The sequence below is a fragment of the Muscardinus avellanarius genome, assembly GCF_963383645.1.
Source record: "Muscardinus avellanarius genome assembly, chromosome: 13".
NCBI lineage: Eukaryota > Metazoa > Chordata > Mammalia > Rodentia > Gliridae > Muscardinus > Muscardinus avellanarius.
Genome location: NC_137799.1, coordinates 42,382,098 through 42,404,437, shown reverse-complemented (window position 1 = coordinate 42,404,437; position 22,340 = coordinate 42,382,098). Strand labels below are relative to the sequence as shown.

Sequence of the window (22,340 nt, the reverse complement as noted above, 5' to 3'; positions counted from 1 at the left end):
GGGGAGAGAAAAGGGCTTTTTCTTCATTATGCACCTTGATTTTGACAAAGAAATTTTCTTTTTATAAGTTTCCAGTTTGGGATAATGACTGTTTCTACATGGCAAAATTGTGGATAATGGGATAATGGTCATTCTTATTTTCTTTGTATTCAAGCATTTTAAAAATATCCAAATAATAACAGTGTAGTCTTTTTTTTTTTTTTTTTGGTGGTACTGGGGTTCCTGGAAACCCTTCTACCTCCAGGCTACACTCCCAGACCTATTTTTATACTTTTTTATTTGGAAACAGGGTCTCTTAAGCCAGCGCGGCTGGCTTCAGTGTAGTTTCTTAACCTCTCCATTGTTGATGTTTTGGCTCAGACAATTATTTGCCATGGAGGTTGTCTTGTGCACCAGAGGCTTTCAGCAGCTTAGGCTCTCCTGAGTAGCACCATCACCCCTCCACACAGTTGCTACAACCAAAATATCCACAGCTATTTACAATGCCCCCAGCTGAGAACCACTCTACTAGTGAAATAGTGCGAGAAATAATCATAGTTAACAATCACAGTGCTCTGTGACAGACACTATCCCCAGTGTTTTAGAAGTATTATCTTGTTGATTTTTCTCAGGGTGGATACTGTTATTATACCGTTTTCCTATAAGAAAACTGAGAACAGAAAGATTTATTAACTTGCCCAAAGTCACACAGATAAAAAATACAGGATCCCAGATTGGAATGTAACAACTCCAGAGCCCATCCTCCCAGTCATTTTTCTACAGCTAGCTCTCACTGCAAGTTTTTAAAAAGATTAATTTAGCCATTTAATTTGTTTTAGAAAAAATTTTATACTATTTGAAAACACCTACAATGGTACAATGAGCAACCATATACTCATCAACTCATTTTGGCAACTCTCAAGGTTTGTCATGCTTGATCCATCTGTTCCCTTTTTCCTTTTCTTTTCTTTTGTTTCTTTCCTTCTTTTTGCTTTCTTCCTTTTTTCTCTTTTCCTTTCTCCTTCCCTCCCTTCTTCCTTTTTATATAATTTCATCTCCTACATAGTTCTAAAAATTATGGATATTTTCTTATATAGTCATAATGTCTAACACACCAAACAAAATGAATAATTCTTAGTATAGAACTGTATTCAAATTTCCCTGGTTATCTCAAAAATGTGTTTTTTAGTTGTTTTGTTTTGTTGCTAATGGAGACTGAGCCCAGGGGGGGCATTCTACCTCTGAACTATACCTCCAGTCCTATTTTATGTTTTATTTTGAAACAGGTCTAAGTTACCACATGCTGCTGGCCTTGAACCTGTGATCCCTCTGTCTCCACCTCCCAAATACTGGAATTATAGGTATGAGCCATGATGCCTGGCTTTGTTTTCTGTTCTGAGGTGGTATCTGTTTTCCAAGCTGGTCTTGAACTTGTGGGCTCAAGCGATCCCCCTGCCTCAGCTTCCCACAGCTAAGACCACAGGAGTCTTAAAAATGTCTAGCTTTGAACATTGAATAAGGACGAAGCAGTTCTTCCCAGCATACTGTGGATCCAAAAGTGAAGAAGGGGGTGTCCATATAAATTTATTTCATAAGCTTTCTATGGGTGTGGGCTATAGACAAAAGGATAATATATGGGCCACAAAAAAGAAAAGTGAGAATCGTTCTGCTGCTTTGGGGATCCGAATCTTCACATGAGAAGGAACAGGGTTGGTCTAAAGTTAATTGTAATAACAGCAGGGAACTGGGCCTGACTGCCAGGGTTCCTCGACTCAGCTTTCTTAGTACCTATTTATGATTTCATTTTTGTTGATTTATTTCCATTATCCCATAAAAACACTGATTCTTTCTTTCTGTTGTCCTTGAAACACAGTGGAAATTCCTCATGAGCTTGTGGTTAAAGGCTGGCCTCCAAGGAGGTGGAGACAGCACAGACCTGCTGTGTTTTATTTGAGGACAGCAGGAAAAGTAGTGCACAGAATTCTTTGGAGACTGATTGGAATTGGTGCTGCCCTTTGGCCCCACACTGCCACCTACTGGAGTGGGTTAGGGACAACAAACAGAACCCTCCTTGTATTTATTTCCTATAGCTGGAGTAAAAAATGACCATATACATGGTGGCTGGAAAAAACACACATTTACTCTCTGAGAGCTATAGAGGTAAAAAGTAAACAATCCATTATACTAGGTCAGATGGAGTTACTGGCCAAACGGCGCTCCCAGGGAGGAATGCTTTTCCTGGTCTCTTCTGCCTCAGAAGCTATCTCCCTCGCACGCCTGGGTTCCAGGGCATGTCCTCTGTCTTCACAGCCAGCAGAGTAATATCTTGCTTCTGGGTACTTGGCCTTTGCCTTCTGTGTCCAGTTCTGTCTCCTTCTTCTAAGGACTCTGGCAATAATATTTACAGCTGATTTATATAATTTCACTGTCTCATGGTCCTTAATCACATTTGCAAAGTCCCTTTTGTCCTATAAGGTAAGATTCACAGGTTTGGGGATTTGGACCCAAATAACTCTGAGGGCCATCATTCACCTTACCACACTCTTGTTGAGAATGTCTCCTCCCTGGAGGAGCACCACTCACATTCCAGGGCCTCAAAGTCTTTCGATGTGCATCAAGGTAGGCAGGATTTGGGTTTCCCTAGAAGCAAACCCTGGGGAAGGGAGTTAGTGCACATGGCTTAATCAGAAGGTGACCCCAGAGAGCACAGGCAGGGACTGGGGGAATAAGGCAGAAGGGGAAGGAAGCCAACGCAGGGTAGGAAATGAGCTATTTCCAATGGGGAGGTGAATGTCCAAGGAATCAGCCAGGACACTAATCATATTACCTAGGATCCCCTGCTATGGTTTAGATATTTAATATCCCCAAAGGTCCTTGTGTTAAAGACTCGGGCCCCTGGGTGCCACTACTGGGAGATGGCAGAACTCTCAGGTCACAAGAGCCAGATCCCCAAAGGGATGTGGGGTCCACTCTCTTCCTCTTTTGCTTTGCTTCCTGGCTCATGAGGTGAAGTTTTCCCAACCACGTGCTCCCCACCAGTGCTGGCTAGCACCTCCACTAGGGGCCCAAAGCAACAGGTCCACAATAGAAACTCCAGAACTGTGAACTAAATAAGCCTTTGCTTTCAGAAGTTAATTTCCTCAGATATGGGGTTATAGTAAAGCAATGTGACTAACACACCCCCACTTGCCAATGAGACTCATTTATTCATTTGCCAAACATTTACTGAACACTGGCTTACCATGGACCAGATAGCCCAGAGGTGGTGCTTGAAAACAGATGGCGTGGCCCTGCTCCTGAGGGCTTCACTCCACACAGGGGTATAGGAGCTAGATTGTCATATGCTAGGTGAGGTGCTATGTCAGAACTGTAAGTACTTGTGACTGCTACCTAAAGGGTATGGGCTAAAAATTTTACTTAAAAAATAAAGTATTATAGCTGGGCATAGTGGTACGCACCCATAATCCCCGTACTTGGAAGGCTGAGACTTCCAGGCCAGCCTCAGCAAGTGAAACCTCATTTCAAATTTAAATAAATAAGTAGGGCTAGGGGTATAGCTCAAAGGTAGAATGCTACCGGGTTCAATTCTCAATGCCAAAAAATAAATTTTAAAATAATAAAGTATTATAAAATACAAAAAACCTCTGTCTAAAGTAGTCCCTTTTCATCTATATTACTCAAGATTCTCTAGATGAACAGAATACACAGGATACATATCGCCTAAAAGGGGACTTATAAAAATTGGCTTACCCAGAAGCTGGGCTGTCCCCAGACTGGATGTCTGCAGGCCAGAGAGCTGGTAGCTGCTCAGTCCAAGAAGATGAAGACTTGGAACAGGAGAAAACAATGGCAGTAAGTCATTGACAATGACAGAAAGTGCAAGACAGAAAGGCCTGAGCCCCCATCCCCCTGCGGAGAATTGTTGGTGAGAATCCATATTGGAAGAGCAAAGGAGCTGGAGTCTGACGTCCCTGGCCAAAAGAAGCAGGAATCTATGCGTCTGCTCAAGAAGAATCAGCTGCCTTCACCGCTTCCTCTGTCTTCTGCCCTTCCTCCCATCCGGGTCTCCAGCATGGGACGATGCCACCCACAGTCAGGGCGGGACTTGCCCCTCAATCTCCTGCTCTATGTGCCAATCACCTCATCAGTACACCTCTAAGTCTCTTGCTCCTGGTGGCTCTCAGTCCAATCCAGTTGACAATCCAGACTGTCACACCATCATTAGAGCCTGACACCCGGATAAAGGCACTAGGGTACAAGTACCAAGTGACTGGGACCAGGGTCATGGGACCAGGTCATGTGAAGGACAGATCCAGGACAAGACTTCATGTATTCTGACTCCCAAGCCAGGATTACTTCCACTCTATTCCCTTCCTGCCCCTGGGAAATGAGACCTAGCACTGATCACAATGCCTAGTGGGTAGGAGCCCAGGGTCCTCATGAAATGCAAACAGGATACACTTGACCATGGGAAAGGAAAATACAATCCATCCAGGAAAGTTAAGGGGAAAGTCTAAAATGTGTGGAAACTTGGCTGCTAGAAAATCAGATGGTGTGGGTTTGTTTTTGTTTTCAGGTCCTGCTATTTTCTTCCCCAATGCTTAGTGATATCCTCAAACTGAAAAGCAAAAGTAAACAAAAAAAAAAAAAATAGGAAGAGGTTACTTTGACATTGCACTCTAGACCAGCAGTGTCTAATAGGATTCACATACCAGGGCAAGCTCATGTCTTTTAACTGGTGTGCAAAAGGAAAATGCTAGTGATTATACTACTCACACTTATCTTTAAGAGTTGAGCCGGGTGTGGTGGCATGCGCTTGTAATCTCAGCTCTTGGGAGGCTGAGACAGGAGGATCGCACAGGTTCAAAGCCAGCCTCAGCTACTTAGTGAGGCTCTCAGCAACTTAGTGAGACCCTGTTTTCAAATAAAGTATAAAATAGGTCTGGGAGTATAGCCCAGAGGTAGAAAAGCCCCTGGGTTCCACCCTCAGTACCACAAAAACTAAATAAATAAATAATAAAGCTTTTAAAAAATTAGATTGAATTGGTGAGCAAAATTCTAGATTCAATCCCCAGTATCACAAAAAATAAAAATTTGAACTGAAGCTTAGCTAACATTTTTCTTTATTTCTTTTTTTTTTTTTTTTTTTTTTTTTGGTGGTACCGGGAATTGAACCCAGAGGCATTCTACCTCTGACCAACCCTCCCAGCCCTATTTCAGTTTTTGTTTTGAAACAGGGCTGGCCACAAACCTGAAATCCTCCTTTCTCAGCCTCTCAAGTACTGGTACTATAAGCCTGTAACACCATGCTCAGCTAGGCTTGGCTAGTATTAAAAATGAATAGACTGAAGACGCCCCCAAGGGTCCCACGTCAGGTACAAGCACAAGGCAGCTGGGAGGGAGAATGGGGAGTTTTGCCCTTTGCTTTTCCCTTTCTCTTTATTCAGACACACTGCACTTTATGCATGCCCAGGTAATGGGATAGATGGGTCCTATTATATAATTTTAATTAAACACACCTCACAAAATGAACAAAGGCTAAAAAGGATTCCTGCAATGAAACTTTACACTGAAGACAATACCGACGAGGCAAGCACGAGGGAACGGGAGAATGACAAAGCAATACTTCTACCCCAGGACGAGCTCCAGGCTGGCCACACTGTACACTACAACAATGCCGAGCTGATCCCGACTAACAGGAGGTCAGTGTCGAAATTCTGAGATTACCAACACTCTCTGAAATAGATATACAGCTACTATCAAAAATACTGAAACTCACCTTGAGGTAATAGTGTGGCATTGTACTCTGATATTATGAACCCATCACAATTAGAAAGAAATTTTAAAACATTTTATTACTTTGTCTTCTCTATTTTCTATGTCTACACACACACACACACACACACACACACACACACACACACACACACATTTTTGGGGGTGGAACTGGGGATAAAACATAGGAGTGTTCTTCCTCTGAGTTACATCCCCAGCCCTATATTTATTTATTTATTTATTTATTTATTTATTTATCTATTTACTTACTTATTTATTTACTTACTTATTTTTGTGGTGCTAACTCAGGGACATTCTATCTCTGAGCCACATGCCCAGCCCTATTTTATTTTATTCTTTACTTGTTGTGAAACTGAGGATTCAGCCCCCTGGCATTTTATGTAAACTCTGAGATATACCTCCACTTCTTCCTATATTTTGTTTTGAAAAAGGGTCTTGCTCGGATGCTGAGAGCCTCACTCCTTTGCTGATGCTGTCCTCAAACCTGTGAGCAGACAGAGTGCACTACCACAACCAGCTCATTTTTTATTTTTTATTTTGAAACAGGATTGTGCTAAGTTATTGTGCCTGGTCTCAAGTCTGTGATCCTCCTGTCTCATCCTCCCAATAACTGGTAGTATGGGCCTGTGTCACCACATCTGGCCTGCTACATATGCTATATTAGCAGTGGAAGGGCTATACAGTCTATTACCTCAGGACTTTTTCTGCTTGTGGTACCTACCATGGAGTAAAGGAGAGGGTTAATGAAAAGCACTAAATTAATGACAACTTTTTCAGATGACATCACAATATATTGGGAGCAGGTTGGGAACACAGAAGTCAATCAAGTAAGCTAGTCAGAGGAATGGTACTATGTTGGGGTCTGCTCAACCGCCTGAAAACTTCCGATGAATCGGCAACATGTAGCGCTGAGTGGATTAGGAGGGCGTAACTACTCCCCTTGCCCCCGCTAGCCCAATTTGGTAATGTTGAGCCTTATTGGCTCAAATAATCCTTCTGTGCTCATGAACCCCTCGTGCATTGGATAATGACTGGCTGCAAGTTATGTGCTTTGCACATGTAAGAGTGATCTTTAGCTTGATAGGTTAGAATAGTTTCCTGTTGGAAATCCCCCTTATGGCTTTTTGCTTTAAATTGGGTTGCCTGAGAGAAATAAACGAGATCCTGCTTGACTCGACTCCTGGCTTGTCATGTGCTTCTGTTCAGGCCGTCGGCACTCTCCTTCCTGTTCAGGCCCACCACTGACGGGCTGGACCCGTCAGTACTAATTGAAGCAAGAGGCTAAGCAGATGAACAGATGCTGACACAGAGACAACCAGTACCTTTCAGTATCAAGGGTCTCAATTAGGTTGTGTAACCTTGATGGCTAAAAATTTTTACATTGATCATACTAAGAGTTGGCAAAGACATGGAACAACTAGAACACTCATACTCGGCTGGTGGGAGTCAGGCTGGTGGGAGTGTTAATCATATAACTGCTTTGGGAAAGTGATCATGTCTTCCAATGCTGATAAAATGCATGACTACGACCCAGAAATTCATTTCCAGGACAGATATACAACAGAAATGGGTGCATATTTCACCAAAAGACTTGTACAGAAATGTTAAAAGAACTATTCTAATAGTCCAAAATTGAAAACAACCCAAATACTCATCAACAGTTGAGTGGATAAACAAAGTGTAACTTAAACAATGAGAATGAAGGAACTACTGACACATGACACAACACATATGAATCTCACACATAATGTTGAGCAAAAAGTGCCAGACCAGAGCACTTAGTGTACGCAGAGCCTTGCCACGACACAGAGGAGCCTGAGGCCAAAGGAAGTCAGTACAACTGCGATGGCTAACATTGATGTAGCATTCTACATCAACTTCCCCACACCACAACACTTGGTCAAATACTATTCTAGATGTTTCCGTGATGGTATTTTATTTTGAGATAACATTGACTTTTAAAACAGTGGCTTTGAGTGAAGATACCAGGAGGTAGGAAGGGTCCCATAAATGATCACTAATGTGAGAACTGAACAGACCATTTCTAAGAAGTGATTCTTGGATAGAATCATTCTGTGGCTATATATGTCAGTATGATGCTTTTCATTTTATCTGAAATTTTATAAACCCAGTGAACATCAACCACACAGTCAATCAGCTTCCCCGGGGATGTCTTGTGCTGGTGGAGATAGGCCATTCCCTGTACAATGTCCAAGGCAAAGGAAACCCTGAGATATAAAGGGACTTTGTGTGCACTGAGAAGAGGATTCAGGTCTCTAATGCTGTCAGAAAGTTCATACTTTAGTCAACACCAGAACACAAATAATGAACTTTTTGCAGCCACAACAACAATAAAAAAAAAATCCAAAATCCCCAAATCTCTTTTGAAGAGGAATGCTTATAGTATATATAGTTGGCTTCTCAATTATATATGGCACACCAAAAACAGAATAATGATCAAAAACAAAAAGAATGAATTGGAGGAGAAGAGAAGGAGGAAGAGAAGGGGGAAAGGAAGAAGAGAAAGGAAGTATAGCATCATGCATGAATTTTTTTAGAGACTCCTTGAATCTAACTTACTGGGCTCTACCTCATCTGCTCTTTGAACCTGAAAGAGTTTCCGTGATGAATAGTTGTATGCATCAACTTGACTAGGCCACAGTGCCCAGATATTTTGTCAAACCCATCTGGATGTTGTTGTGAACATATGTTAGATGAGATTAACTCTGTGTGTGTGTGTGTGTGTGTGTGTGTGTGTGTGTGTGTGTGTGTGTGTATAAAATGCTGGGGATTGACCCTAGAGGCGCTCTACCTTTAAGCTCTACCTCTAGTCCTATTTTTAATTTTTTATTTGGAAACCAGGCCATGCTAAGTTACTGAGAGCCTCCCCAAGTTCCTGAGGCTAGCTTTGAACCTGTGATACTCCTACCTCAGCCTTCCAAGTACTGGGATTAACATTTTATTCAGTGGGTTTTCAGTAAAGCAGATTAATTTCCAGAATGTCAATAGGCTTTATCCAGTCTGACCTCCTCAGAAGAGGGAATTCAGCCAGGGGGCCGCCTCTGGACTTAAACTGCAACCCTTCCCTGGGTGTCCAGCCTGTCCTGCCCATTTTGGATTTGCCACACCTTCACAATCACATGAGCTAATTCCTCAAAATAAATCTCTCAACCAACAGACGGATAATAGATAGAACCTGTTGATTCTGTTCCTCTGGAGAACATGTGGCTAATATAGTGATCCTATTTTAAGTTTTTGATATTTTGTTCATCATTAATTTTTTCTTTCATTTTGAGTTGGGTTGTTTGTTTTATTTATTTATTTTTTGGTGCAATGTAATCATAAATCTTGATGAAGTTCAGGGTGATAGAGGCATACATGTATCAGCACTGGTTAGCACTCCCTGAGTTCCCACCCACTCTCTCTCCTTTCCCACCTTCCAGTGCTCAACACAGTGATTGGCTTTTTTTTTTGGGGGGGGGGTTCTGGGGTTCCTGGAAGCCCTTCTACCTCTGGGCTACACTCCCAGACCTATTTTTTTATATTTTTATTTGGAAACAGGGTCTCTTAAGCCAGCGCGACTGGCTTCGAACCTGCGCGATCCTCCTGTCTCCGTCTCCCAAGCGTGGGGATTACAAGCGTGCGCCACCACGCCCGGCCAGTGATTGGCTTTGATAAATCTGTGTATGTACATCATGTCCATTGAGATGCTTCCCTCCTCCAGTCTTCCTCCTCACTCGCATCTCCCTCAGTTACGTCCCCTCCTTCACTCCACTAAGGTTTCTCCTTTGTGGAACAAAAGCCTCCTGTGTCCCAATTTCTCTCTAACTTCCACATATGAAAGAAAACATCAGACCTTTCACTTTTGGTGACTGACTAATCTCACTTAGCATATTTTCCAGTTCTATCCATTTCCCTGCACGTGACATAATTTTGTTCTTCTTTATGGCTGAGTAGAATTCCACTATGTGTATATCCCATAATTTTGTAATAAATTCATTTGTTGATAGACAAAGAACTCAAGAAGCTCAATGCCCCCAAATTCCAAGCAACCCAATAAAAAATGGGCAAGTGAACTAAATAGACATATCACAAAACAAGAAATACAAATGGCCAAAAAATATATGAAAAAATGTCCAACATCATTAGCAATCAGAGAGATACAAATCAAACCTACCTTGAAATTTTACCCCACCCCAATTAGAGTGGCAATCATTAAAAACACAAACAATAAGAAATGCTGCTGTGGATGTGAAGAAGTAGGAACTTTGCTATATTGTTGATGGGATTGCAAATTAATGCAACCACTTTGGAAAACAGTGTGGGGAATCCTTGGAAGAATGAGAATGAACCTATCATATGATATGGTTATCTACCCAAAATAATTGAGTTTTCAAATATTATATTAAAATATAAGGACAGGTGTGGTGGTGCATGCTTGTAATCCCAGTATTTGGGAGGCTGAGACAGGAGGATTGCAGGTTCCAGGACAGCCCTAAGCAAGTAGTGAGACTCATGAACCCTAGGCAAGTAGTGAGACTCAGCTTCAAAATAAAAATAAAATGGGGCTGGGGGTGTAGCTCAGAGGTAGAATGTCCCTAGGTTCCATCCCCAGTGCCACAAAAAATAAATAAATAAAATTAAAATTAGTGTAGCCTAGTACCTTCTGCCCACCTTCATCATCTCTTCCAAATTAAAACTTAAAAGAAACTAATTGTCAGTTTTTCTTTTAATTGTCAATTCAGAGAAGTATCTTATTCTTCCCAATGTTCTATAATTTCAAGGAAGAAAATAAATTCAACCTAACTCCAAAGAGGCAGTATCGAAAGGATGCTGGAAAATCTTGCCAGTCATAAGGGCAGGAAGTACTGCCAGCTTTTGTGGGAATCTGGACATTGACATCTTTCAAGGGCATCAATAAATGGTATCTTTTTTTCTCCAGAGGATACTGGAGAAACTGAGGAATAAATAAGGGAGTAACCCATGGCAAATTAGGTGCAGCCTTCACCACTGGTGGGGAGCCAGCTGTAGAAAGCAGCTCCAGGCTGTTGGCTGAGCTTGCTGGCCAACTCTGACCAAATCAGCTTCCTGTGGTTCAGAGATTTCTCAATATTTCTGCTCTGCTGATAACTTTCCTCCTGTTTTCCAGGGCCATGGTGGAATGATCTTAAAATAAGCACTCAAACAAATCCCTAAACCCAGTTCTCAGTGTTGGAAATGTGAGGAAAGGGAAGCATCGTGCTTGGTCTGCCATCTGGACTCATCTTTGCCAATTCTTGGTCTATTCAAAATGCAACTTAACTTTTCATGACTGTATAATATCTCAACATGTTGCCCTAACATAATTCATGTAACCAATTTCTACCTTCCCATACTAAAATTATCATCGTAAGTAATATCTTCACTTAAAAACCATGGCATATGACTGTGTTTGAAGAAGTTCTTGTAACACCTACTGGTGAAATAGAAAAATGAGTTAGTGATCTCTGTGTTTTCATAAACATATAAATTATGAAGAGATCAAATATATCACTGTAGCAATATATTTAAAACAAAGAGATAAGAAAACCAGATAATGGGGACATGTTCATCAAAGGACAAAGATAGCCAGGCACGGTAGTGCATGCTTGCAATCCCAATACTTGGGAGGCTGAAGCAGGAGGATCACAGGTTTGTGGCCAGCATCAGCTACTTAGTGAGGCCCTCTGCTATTTAGTTCGACCCTGTTTCAAAATAAGGAATAAAAGTAGGGCAGGGGGTGTAGCTTGGAGGTAGAATACCCCTGAGTTTAATCCAATTGCCAGTACCACAAAAAAGGACGCAAAATTTCAAAATATAGGAGGGATAAGTTCAAGAAACCTATCATATATCATGACTATAGTTAATAATAATATGCTATATACTGGAAAAGATAAAATATATTTATAAGAGAGTAGATTTTAAATGTTCTCACTATAAAAAGAGATGAGTGAGATAACACATATATTAAATAGATTACTTTAGACATTCCATAATGTATACATATATTAAAATATCATGTTGTACATGCATACCATAAATATATACAAATATTCCTTGATGATTAAAAAACTAATGTTGTTGGGCACAGTGGCACATACCTGTAATCCCTGCTATTTAGGAAGCTAAGGCAGGAAGGTCCTAAACTCAAGGCCAACCTGGACAACTTAGTGAATCCTATCTCAAAATTTTTTTTTCTAAAAGAGCTGGGGCTGTAGTTCAGTGGTAGAGCACTTGCTTAGCATGCACAAAGCCCTGGGTTCAATCCCCAATATGGGGGAAAAATTGGTAACAAAAAAAATTACTGTTTAGCAGTGGGGCTTAGTTCAGTAGTAAAGTACTTACTTAGCATGCACATAGCCCTGGGTTAGATCCCCAGCACCACAAAAAATAAATAATGAGTGTTTTTTTTTTTTTAAAGAAAAATATATCTATCTTTTTAGGGATCAAACCACATCAGAATTTTCCATTTCCAATTCTTTACGATTCCTAAAAGTCCATTTTTTTTTATTCCTATACCAAAGATCTTGTACAGCATCAAAAGGAAAACAGCATGGAGAGAGATCTAAGCTGCTGAGTAAGCTCAGTCCTGGAGAGCAAATGGGAGTGTGGACAGAACCACTCAGACACCTAAGAGATTTTCATCTTTGGAGCCATTAAACTCACACTTTCAACTTGCACCAGTTTTATTTTTTAACTTAAGATCTGTGAACCTCCTGGACTTCTTCTGTACTCCGCACTGGGCTGCACACCGTCTAATGAGCTGCAAGAGTCTTAATACTGTTAATTCAGCACTGGAAAAACAACTGAAGCTACTTTACATCCCTGGAGGCCCCAAGTGAAAAGCAGGAAGTATAAACAAGAGATGGCACAGAAGCGGGCTGAACACAGTCAGGCACATAGGAGGCTTGCAATAAATATTTGTTAAGCAGATGAATCAGAGCTATGGCCAAAAAGGAAAAACAATCAAGCCTCTATCAGGTGTATCAAAAACAATCATATTAAGCCTTAAAGAGGAAATTAGTGTATTAATTCTTTGCTAAGTTAGAAGAAACAAGGCTAGAAGAAATCTCACAAGTTACTAATATAAACTTGGGAAGCACCTTGAGGTCCAATCCAAACTCAATATGAAATTTTACTTGCTTTATTTATTATTATTATTATTATTATTATTATTATTATTATTATTGGTACTGGGGTTCCTGGAAGCCCTTCTACCTCTGGGCTACCCAGACCTATTTTTTTTATATTTTTATTTGGGAACAGGATCTCTTAAGCCAGCACGGCTGGCTTCGAACCTGCGCGATCTTCTGTCTCCACCTCCCAAACTCGAGGATTACAAGCGTGTGCCACCACGCCCGGTGCTACTTGCTTTCTTTCAATTTTTGTCTTTCCCACTTTATTCCATAGGAAATTCTGGAATGGTGATGGGGATAGGATGAACTTGGGGAAAATGGGAAGCTGAGAAAATGTGGATTTGTTCATTTAATCTTTCAGCTCTTCATGTATCATTCATTCAACTACCATTTACTGAGTGTTTAATATGTATAAGAGATTATCCTGCAAATTAATTGGGAAAAGTTAAAATTCTTACCACAGTCAGTCTTTCCATTAATTCTTACCACAGTTAGTCTTTTCCATTCCACTCGATTATTTTTTTTGTACTAGAGATTGACCCAGAGGCACACTACCTCTGAGATATTTTCCTAGCCCTTTCTAATTTTTGGAGCAGGCTCTCATTAGATTGCTGAGGCTCTTGCTAAATTGCTGGCCCTAGCCTTGAACCTGAAATCTTCCTATCTCAGCCTCCCAAGAACTGGGATTACATCACCACTCCTGGCTCAATTATTTCATTCTTTTTAAAAGTATTTCAATAAAACTTTATAGTTTTCCATGCCTATTTCTTGTTAATGCTATCCCTTAGTAGAATGTATTATGTGTTTGCGAATGACACAATTCTATATTTTGAAGACCCAAAAAACTCAACCAAAAGAATATTAGAGCTAATAAATTCAGCTAAGTAGTGAGATACCAAATCAACCTAAAAAAAATCAGTAGCTCTTCTATATGCCAACCATGAATCCACTAAGAAAGAAATATAGAAAACAGTTCCATTCACAATAACCTCAAAACCAATAAAATACCTATGAATAAACCTAACCAAGGAGGTAAAAGACCTCTACAATGAAAACTATAAAACACTAAAGAAAGAAATTGAAGATCTTAGAGGACAAAAATATCTTTCCTTCTCTGGGACAGGCAAAATAAATATCATCAAAATGGTCATTCTACCAAAAGTGATGTACAAAGTCAATGCAATCCCTACCAAAATACCAATGTCATTCTTCACAGAAATAGAAAAATCAGTCATAAATTTCATATGGAGGAACAAAAGGCCCAGGATAGCCAAAGCAATTCTCAGCAAAAAGAACCATGCAGGAGGCATCACAATCCCTGACTTTAAATTATACTACAGAGCTTTGCTAATAAAAAAAAAATCATGGTGTTGGCACAAAAACTGACACATAGACCAATGGAACAGAATAGAAGATACAGAAACAAATCCCCACATTTATAGACAGTTGATTTTTTACAAAAGTGCTAGACACATATATTGGAGAAAAGACAGCCTTTTCAACAATGGTGTAGGAAAAACTAATTATTCCGTTTTAGAAAAGTGGAACTAAATCCTTATCTCTCACCCTGCACAGGAGTCAACTTGAGATGGATTAAAGACCTGGAAGTTAGACCAGAGACTGTGAAGCTACCAGAGAAAGTCATAGGTCCAACACTCCACTGTATAGGCACAAGTAGAAAGTTCCTCAATAAGACTCTCAAAGCTCAGGAAATTAAAACAAGAATTAATGACTGAGATTACATTAAACTAAAAAGTTTCTACTCTTCAAAGGAAACCATCAAGAGTCTAAATAGAAAGCCTACAGAATGAGAGATCTTTGCCAACTATCTCTCTGATAGAGGACTAATATCCAGAATACACAAAGAACTTAAAAGACTTTACACTAATAAAACAAATAACCCAATCACGAAATGGGTAATGAATTGAATAGACACTTTATAAAAGAAGAGATACAAATGGCCAATAAATATTTGAAAAATGTTCAGCATCCTTAGCAATCAGGGAGATGCAAAGCAAAACTACACTGAGATTCCATCTAACTCCAATCAGAAAGGCAATTATCAGTAAGTCAAAAAACAATAAATGTTGGTGAGGATGTAAGGAAATTGGAACTCTTCTACACTGTTGGTGGATTTGCACATTAGTTCAGCCACTATGAAGATCAGTGTGGCAATTCCTCAGAATAGATTACAAAATTATGGGTTATACACACACAATGGAATTCACTCAACAATATGAACAAAATTATGCCATTTGCAAGAAAATGGAAGGACCTGGAGAACATTAGATTAAGTGAGATTAGCCAGTCACAGAAAGTAAAGGTCATATGTTTTCTCTACTATGTGCAAGCTAGTAATTGGAATACCAGAAGGACTCCAGATAATGGGGAGAAGCCTCAGTGAAGCCAGGTGGGTAGTCTAAAGGAAGCGGAGGGGAAAGAGTAATGATCATTAATAACATTACTACTAATGTGAAATACCAATGTCAATCTTAGTACTCTATTTTGGGAAGGGGGGAGGTGGGGAGGTGGAGAGGGGTCCCACCAGGTGCTATGTGCATGTATGTCACTGTCAGCATGATTTACATTATGACATGAGGCTATAATGCACAAATAAAAGAATATTTTTAAAATATATTATGTGTATAATTTGTCTTACTATGTAGATATGTTCCCAGTCTCTCTCTAAAACTAAAGCTAAGGACTCTGGTCTTAACATATTTGGACTCTAGAAAGATGTTGGGTGGTAGAAAGTATCACAGGAATTATGTCAGCAGACAAGACACCAGAAAATTACCTTGCCCTTTTCCCTCTGGGCACTATTCCCCTGCCATCCCTGTTGTTGTGATAGTAAAGGAGTTCCTGGCAACTCTGCCATCTACCAGGTAACTGGACCGGGAACAGGCCCCTGTCCCAGAGTGATCCAGTGAATTCTTTCTCCGGATCTTACTAAGAAATTGCACTGTTTGCTTCTAGGTGAGGAACTTGGTAGCAAGCACATATACAGCAGAGCTTCTGGGACCACATTTTTGCACCTGGATACCAGATAAAAAGAGGAAACTAATCTGTAGAAAAAAAGAAAGTGGAGGACAGACTAGGGACCAACAGAAAAGAAATAAGCACTCGAGAGAAAGGCCTAGTAGGCTCTGATTTCACCTCTTTCTGGAGGCTCTGCTTCATCCTTGCCCCTGAGCTCTCTGAAAGACCCCAGAAAAGGCCTCTTTTTTCGGACTCAGAATAGTTTTGACCAAAGTTTTAACCAAAATGGCATCCTAATACAGTGAAAAGATAGGACACATGCCCTCATGGGGTTTCAGGCCCCAGAACTAAAAGTCCAAGCCCAGAAGAGACTGAAAGACTAGAGGAGCACAAACCCCAGGAAAAGTCCAGAAAAGAAACAGGCTGACGAGGCCAGCATGCATTACTCGGCCCTCCCTGTCGCTGTGCTCACAGGCACCACTCTTCCACAGTCACGACCGACCCCAGAAGAGGCAGCATGGTCTCGGATGCCAGGTGACCTCTGCTGCAGACTGTAAAACACCTATCGGTCTGAGAAGCAACAACCACAAAATTTTTATGGTAACTAGATAAACATCCCTATCTTCATCCTTTGAAATTGCAGGTATTCCAAAGATGCTAGTCTAGTGGAAGAGTAGGAGAGCTGAGCTGGATAAAGAAGTGATGTGACATGACGAGGAACTGAGGGATGAGGTGATGATAAAGCTTGAGGTATTAGCTTTATCGGCCAGCCGATGCTCCTTTGTTTCTCTGCCACAAAACTGGCAGCGTCCTAAATGAAGGCCAGAGTGAAGACGACAAGGAGCAGGCTGCAGCTGGTCCAGAGTAGACATGTGGGCCAGTCATAGCCTTTGAGATCCAAGGGGCTTTTGCAGCCATCATATCCTCTCTCTGCTCTATATTGTTCTTATAAAGGCAGACCATGTTATGGTTGACTTTCACTCCCAGCCCCCAGCATAGGCAAGCACCTAATAAACACTAAGGTAATAACAAGTGAATAAAATCTTTCTAAATTTCATCTGTACAACAAGATTTTTTTCAAATGCTAGCATGCCATGATTTCTATAATTTTAAAACTAAACAGGTTTGGTTTTTCCTTCTGAAACACCCACATGAAGCCAAAGCCTCATTTCAAACCTTAATTTTATTTTTCTTCTAATGAAAAGCTTTTGTTCACAGCTGTATGTGCTTACAGCATTGCAAGAACTGTTTAAGGTTTTTAAAATCCTAGTGTTGTCAACCTGTACAGGCAAGAAACTAAACACAAAGAATGCATTATCTGTTCCTGAGTGATGTCCCCCAACCCCACCCACTATTACTGCTGACTTGAACAAGTATACCTGCTGTTCAAAGGCCACCTCAAACCACAGCCAAGAAGGAACTGCTTTGAGAATAAGGCTTATAATTAAACAGTAATTGAAGTTCCCTGTGGTGTTCTGCATGGGTCTTATCTAATGCCCAAGTGGATGAAGCGTATGGCCTGAAAGTCAGAATGGACTAGATGTGTGTACCAGTGATGCTTTCTTTGAATCCAACTCGATTTCCAGCACTGTGGCAGAGTACCCACCCAACACAGACACCAGCTCAACCCTTCAGAAGCAAATTCCAGAAAACAATGAATATTAGAGCTGAAATGTGGACTCAGCTGACTCCTCATCCCAAATCTTTGTTCTATAGGAAGTTGAAACCCAGAAAGAAAGGTAAAGCGACTTCCTTAGGGTCACAAGGAGATGAGGGGGTTATAAAATGACTTATGATAGCCTGGGTGACTTATTGGATGTATATTGTTAAGGAGATAAAAGAAAAAGTAAATTCTAACATTTTCGGCTGGCAAATGGGAGGAATGATGGGGTCAAATGAGAAAGACCCCAAGCTTGAAGGAAATGAGTTAAATTTGGGTCGTACTGAGTGTATGGTGTCTCTATATCATCCAGAGAGCAGCATCGAGCATACAATTGGACACTGGGGACCTGAAGCCGAGGGAAGAGGACAAGGGCGAGGAGAGATGTAGTACTCATCAGCCTGCCCAAGGCTGGCTGAAACTATCTTAGAATGAGAAGGAAGAAAAATCGGGGAAGGGGAGCAACAAGAACAGAACTAGCTGAACACCAGTATATAATGGGTTTGTTAAAAATAAATAAAATAAAGAGATCAGGAAGCAGCCTTCAAATGAGTGATCAGAGAGATAGGGAAACCATCAGGAGAGAAAGAACAGGTAGGGAGGGGGAGAGTTCAGAAAAAGGAAAGTGCTCACTGTTGGGGCGCACACACTTGTCGCTCCCCCAACATTCACCCCCCTTTTCCTCTGACTTTCTTTCAGAGCACTAATGAATCTGTGAAAGAAGCAAAAAACACATTTGATTTCCCAGGCTCCTCTGCAGCCCATATGGCACCCTCCTAGCCAGTTATAAACAGACACCTATCTACTGGTGCCACTGCGGGAAAAACTACTGTTTTCAAGATGCAAATGGCCAAACCACTAGCACCTTTTCCCTCTGCATTTTCTCCTTTATTCCCTTTTTTCTTTTCTTTTTTCTTTTTTACATTTTTTTGGGGGTACCTAGAATGGAACCCAAGGGCATTCACCCCCTGAACTACACCTCTAGACCTTTTTAAAGTTGTTTTTTTTTTTAAACAGGGTCTCACTAAGTTGCTACAGCTGGCCTTGAACCTTCACTCCTCCTGTCTCAGCCTCCCAAGCACTGGATTGCGGGCATGCACCTCTGTGCCCAGCTTTTCTTCCTTCTTACATGACTCTATATCCAAAGGTGCAGCCTCTCTCTAATGCACATGAATTCAAAACAGACACAGCATAGATGGTAGAGTGAACATTTCAAAGAACACTGGCTCCTGATCTACCTGGTTGAAGAGTGAGAACTTTGGGGATCAACCTTGGCTCCTCCCTCTGTCTCTTTCATTGTGTTCTAAACAGTTGGTCCAACCATGGACTATCCTTCAGGTCCACCTTCTCCTAGCCACCTCTGTTAGCTCCCCGATCTTCAGGCCCGTATCATGTCTTACCTGGCTTGTTGAACTGCCCTCCTAGCAAGTCTCCCTGCTTCCAGATTCACCTCCTCCCATCTCCTGTCACTAGCCTGTGGTCACTGCCTGTCAAAAATTGAATGCCTTTATATTTATCTTTTCTCTAAATACTTCCACTGCTCTCTACTGGCTAGCAAATAAAAATAAAAGTCCTTAATACCACAGAGAGGTCCTTTATGATTTGCCACCTGCCCTTCGTGATGAGGATTCGGATGCTGATGACACCCTATGAGCTGCATGTGTTTCAACCATCTTTTAAAACAGGGACTGTGTACCAAAACTTTGTGTTAGAAAGTTTGCCTTTATCTAATCTTAATAATGCTCTTTCATGTATTTGGTACTAATATTCTCAATTTACAGGTGGGACCACTGATTCTCAGGAAGTTTAAGTCACTTACCCAGGAATAGAGCTAGTTTAGTTGAAGGCAGCACCTTAACGGGAAAGGATGGACGTCCTGCAGTCCTGTTCCCCATTACCATCCTGTATCCTAAATGGGCAGCCCTGTTGAAGGATCACAGCCACATCCAGTCTTGCCCCTGGAGCCAGAGGAATCCATATACCTCTGCGGACCACCCAGCCAGAATAATACTTGGTTTCTCTAGGCCAGCTTTATCAATGGAGGAATCGCCCAGAAGTGAGGAGCATCACCAGTGATGGTCCTGACCTGCCACGTCAAGGCCCCTCCTCCTTTCTCTCCAAGTTGAGGACTATGAGGAGCCCTCCTCCCTTGTCCCAGGCAGCTTGGCTGGGACCACAAGCAAGTCAGCCGGATCGGGGCTCTAAGGCCGTCCCCCGCCGGGTTCAGAGCTGAAGGAACAGGGAAAAGCATACCAGTGTGTCTCCCAAGGCTCAGGAGACCAAAGCCCACCCTTATACCAACAGCCTGCGCTCGACTGTGCGCTCCCAGCAGCAGCTCCAGCTGCCCCAGAGCCTTCGCGCGCCGCAGCCGCCCAGCGCCGGAAGAGAGCAGGTGCAGACACTGGTCCCTCGAGGGGAGCAGCCCTCCGCGCCCCGAGAGCTGTGAGGTTAAGACTGGGCGGTTGAGGAGCCGCCTGGGGCTGCTGCCAGGACGCTCGGATCATCCAGATTTGTAGCCGGAGCCCTGGGAGGGTCTACGCGGACGGCTCCAGCCCACACCTAAGCCCTCACAACTGGAACCTGGAACTCAGGCTCAGACCTGTTAAAGGCGGCCCCGAGGGCAAAGCCACCAGGTTTGGGTCTCCTGCAGCCTTGCGCCCTGGACCCTCCCCCGACGCAGCCACGATCCAGCACCCGTGGAGCCCTCCCGGGTACCCCGCCCCGCTCCCTGCAGCCGGGACCAGACCCCCTCCCTCCGCAGCCCCTTCCTCAGGGTGGCCTCCCCAGGGGTCTGACCCCCTCGCGCCCCCACGCGTCCTGCTTTGTTTCTGAGCTTGCTCTGAAAGTGATGTAACGAGGCCAAGCTCTGGAGCCGCTTTCCCTTTTTCCCAGACTAAGTCCTCCCTCCCTCCCTCCATCCCTCCCTCCCTTGGGTGCTCCGAGCGAGTCGGCGCTGGGCTGCGCGGAGGCTCCGCTTCCAGAGCCCCGGGGACCGACGGCCACGGCTCGGAAAGACTCCTGGATGCTGAGTCGGGAGGGAAACAGGCTTTCCTCCCAGAACCAAGGGAGAGAACCGAGGGGCAGCGCTGCGAAGGATTCGGAGGAGGCAGACTCTTCTCTCCCCACTCCCCCAACCCCAGGGCGGCAGGAGACCTCAGGTATCTGGGTGACCACGGGTGGTGCACGTATATGAGAAAGAGACAGGGGCTGCAATGTGTGTGTGGGTGGGCTGGGGGGACAGAGACAGAAAAAGCAATAGGGAGAAATTGCAAATGATACAGAGCAAGAGACAGAAAGAGACTGCAAAGAAAACAGGGAGAGATAAGACAGAGATCGCCAGAGAGCCAGAGACAGGGGTAGAGATGGAGACGGAAGTACAAGTAGAGAGCCGGGAGAGGAAGACCAAGAAACTGAGAGTTAGTGGGTGAGAACTTGAGTTGGATGGTTTTTAAACCCCTGTGATTTCGTCTCCAACAGAAGAGAAAACTACCACTCCTAGCCAGCAAGAAGCCCCCAACCTGGATGGAGTGAAAGATGCGGCCTGATGACATTAATCCGAGGACTGGGCTGGTGGTGGCCCTGGTCAGTGTCTTCCTGGTCTTTGGTTTCATGTTCACCGTCTCTGGAATGAAGGGGGAGACTCTGGGAAACATCCCCCTCCTGGCCATCGGGCCAGCCATCTGCCTACCGGGCATCGCAGCCATTGCCCTGGCCAGGAAGACCGAGGGATGCACCAAGTGGCCGGAGAATGAGCTGCTCTGGGTCCGCAAATTGCCCTGCTTCCGGAAGCCCAAGGACAAGGAGGTGGTGGAACTGCTGAGGACCCCCTCAGACCTGGAGTCGGGCAAGGGGAGCTCGGATGAGCTGGCTAAGAAGGCAGGTCTCAGGGGGAAGCCGCTCCCTCAGGGGCAGGGGCAGGTGCCCGGGGCCAGCTCCATCACTATCCCCACCCCCACCCCCACCCCCACCGAGGAAGGCGAATGCCAGAGCCTGGTCCACAGCGGGCGGCAGGAGGAGACATCCAGATACCTGGACGGCTACTGTCCCTCGGGCAGTTCTCTCGCCTACAGTGCCTTGGAAGCCAAGGGCTCAGCCTGGGACAAATCTGAGTGCCCTGAGCCTGAGGACAGCATCTTCTTTGTGCCCCAGGACAGTATCATCGTTTGTTCCTACAACCAGAACAGCCCCTATGACAGATACTGTTGTTACATCAATCAGAGCCAAGGCAGGTGGGACCATGAGACGATAGTCTAAGCCTTGCGTTGCATACCAGGGTGGCCGTGTTGATAGGAACATGATTATACCCAGATCCCAAAGGAAGGAGACTGCTCTGCTCCAACAGCCTTCACACTGTTAAAACCTAATATGGTATGTGATGGGCGCGCAAACCTCCAGTGCCTGAGAGTCGTGTAAATAGGCATGTTGGGGATACAACTTTTAGGGAAGGGTGATGAGATTCAGAATGCTGGAAGAAGCAGTAGGTAGAACAGAAGTTGGTTCCAATTGCTTCTTAACAATTTAAATGGTGTTGAACGTTTTGTAAAATAACCCAAAAAGTACTATTGGCACCTGCTGAAAACAAGATAAATCTGGAGTGGGCTGCACATGCCAGACACCAAGCAATGCCCGAGCAATCCACAGGGAAACTGAGCAGCTTTATGTGTAAGGAAATTGAAAGAAAAAATCATTTCATTATTATATGAAATGATCTTTGTCTGGTGAACAGCTTTTAACATTTGGTACTTGCTGAAAAAAAAAATCAAGATAGAATA

General features: G+C 43.0%; 1 protein-coding gene across 1 annotated transcript; it reads left to right on the top strand.

Moving 5' to 3' along the window:
• Positions 1–21,102: 21,102 nt before the first annotated feature.
• TMEM215 (transmembrane protein 215) lies at positions 21,103–21,822 on the top strand (the record flags this gene model as incomplete). The annotated part of the gene is made up of 1 exon (XM_080709435.1): positions 21,103–21,822. The coding sequence occupies one exon, from the start codon at positions 21,103–21,105 to the stop codon at positions 21,820–21,822; it is 720 nt and encodes a 239-aa protein (XP_080565561.1).
• Between the last annotated feature and the right edge of the window lie 518 nt (positions 21,823–22,340).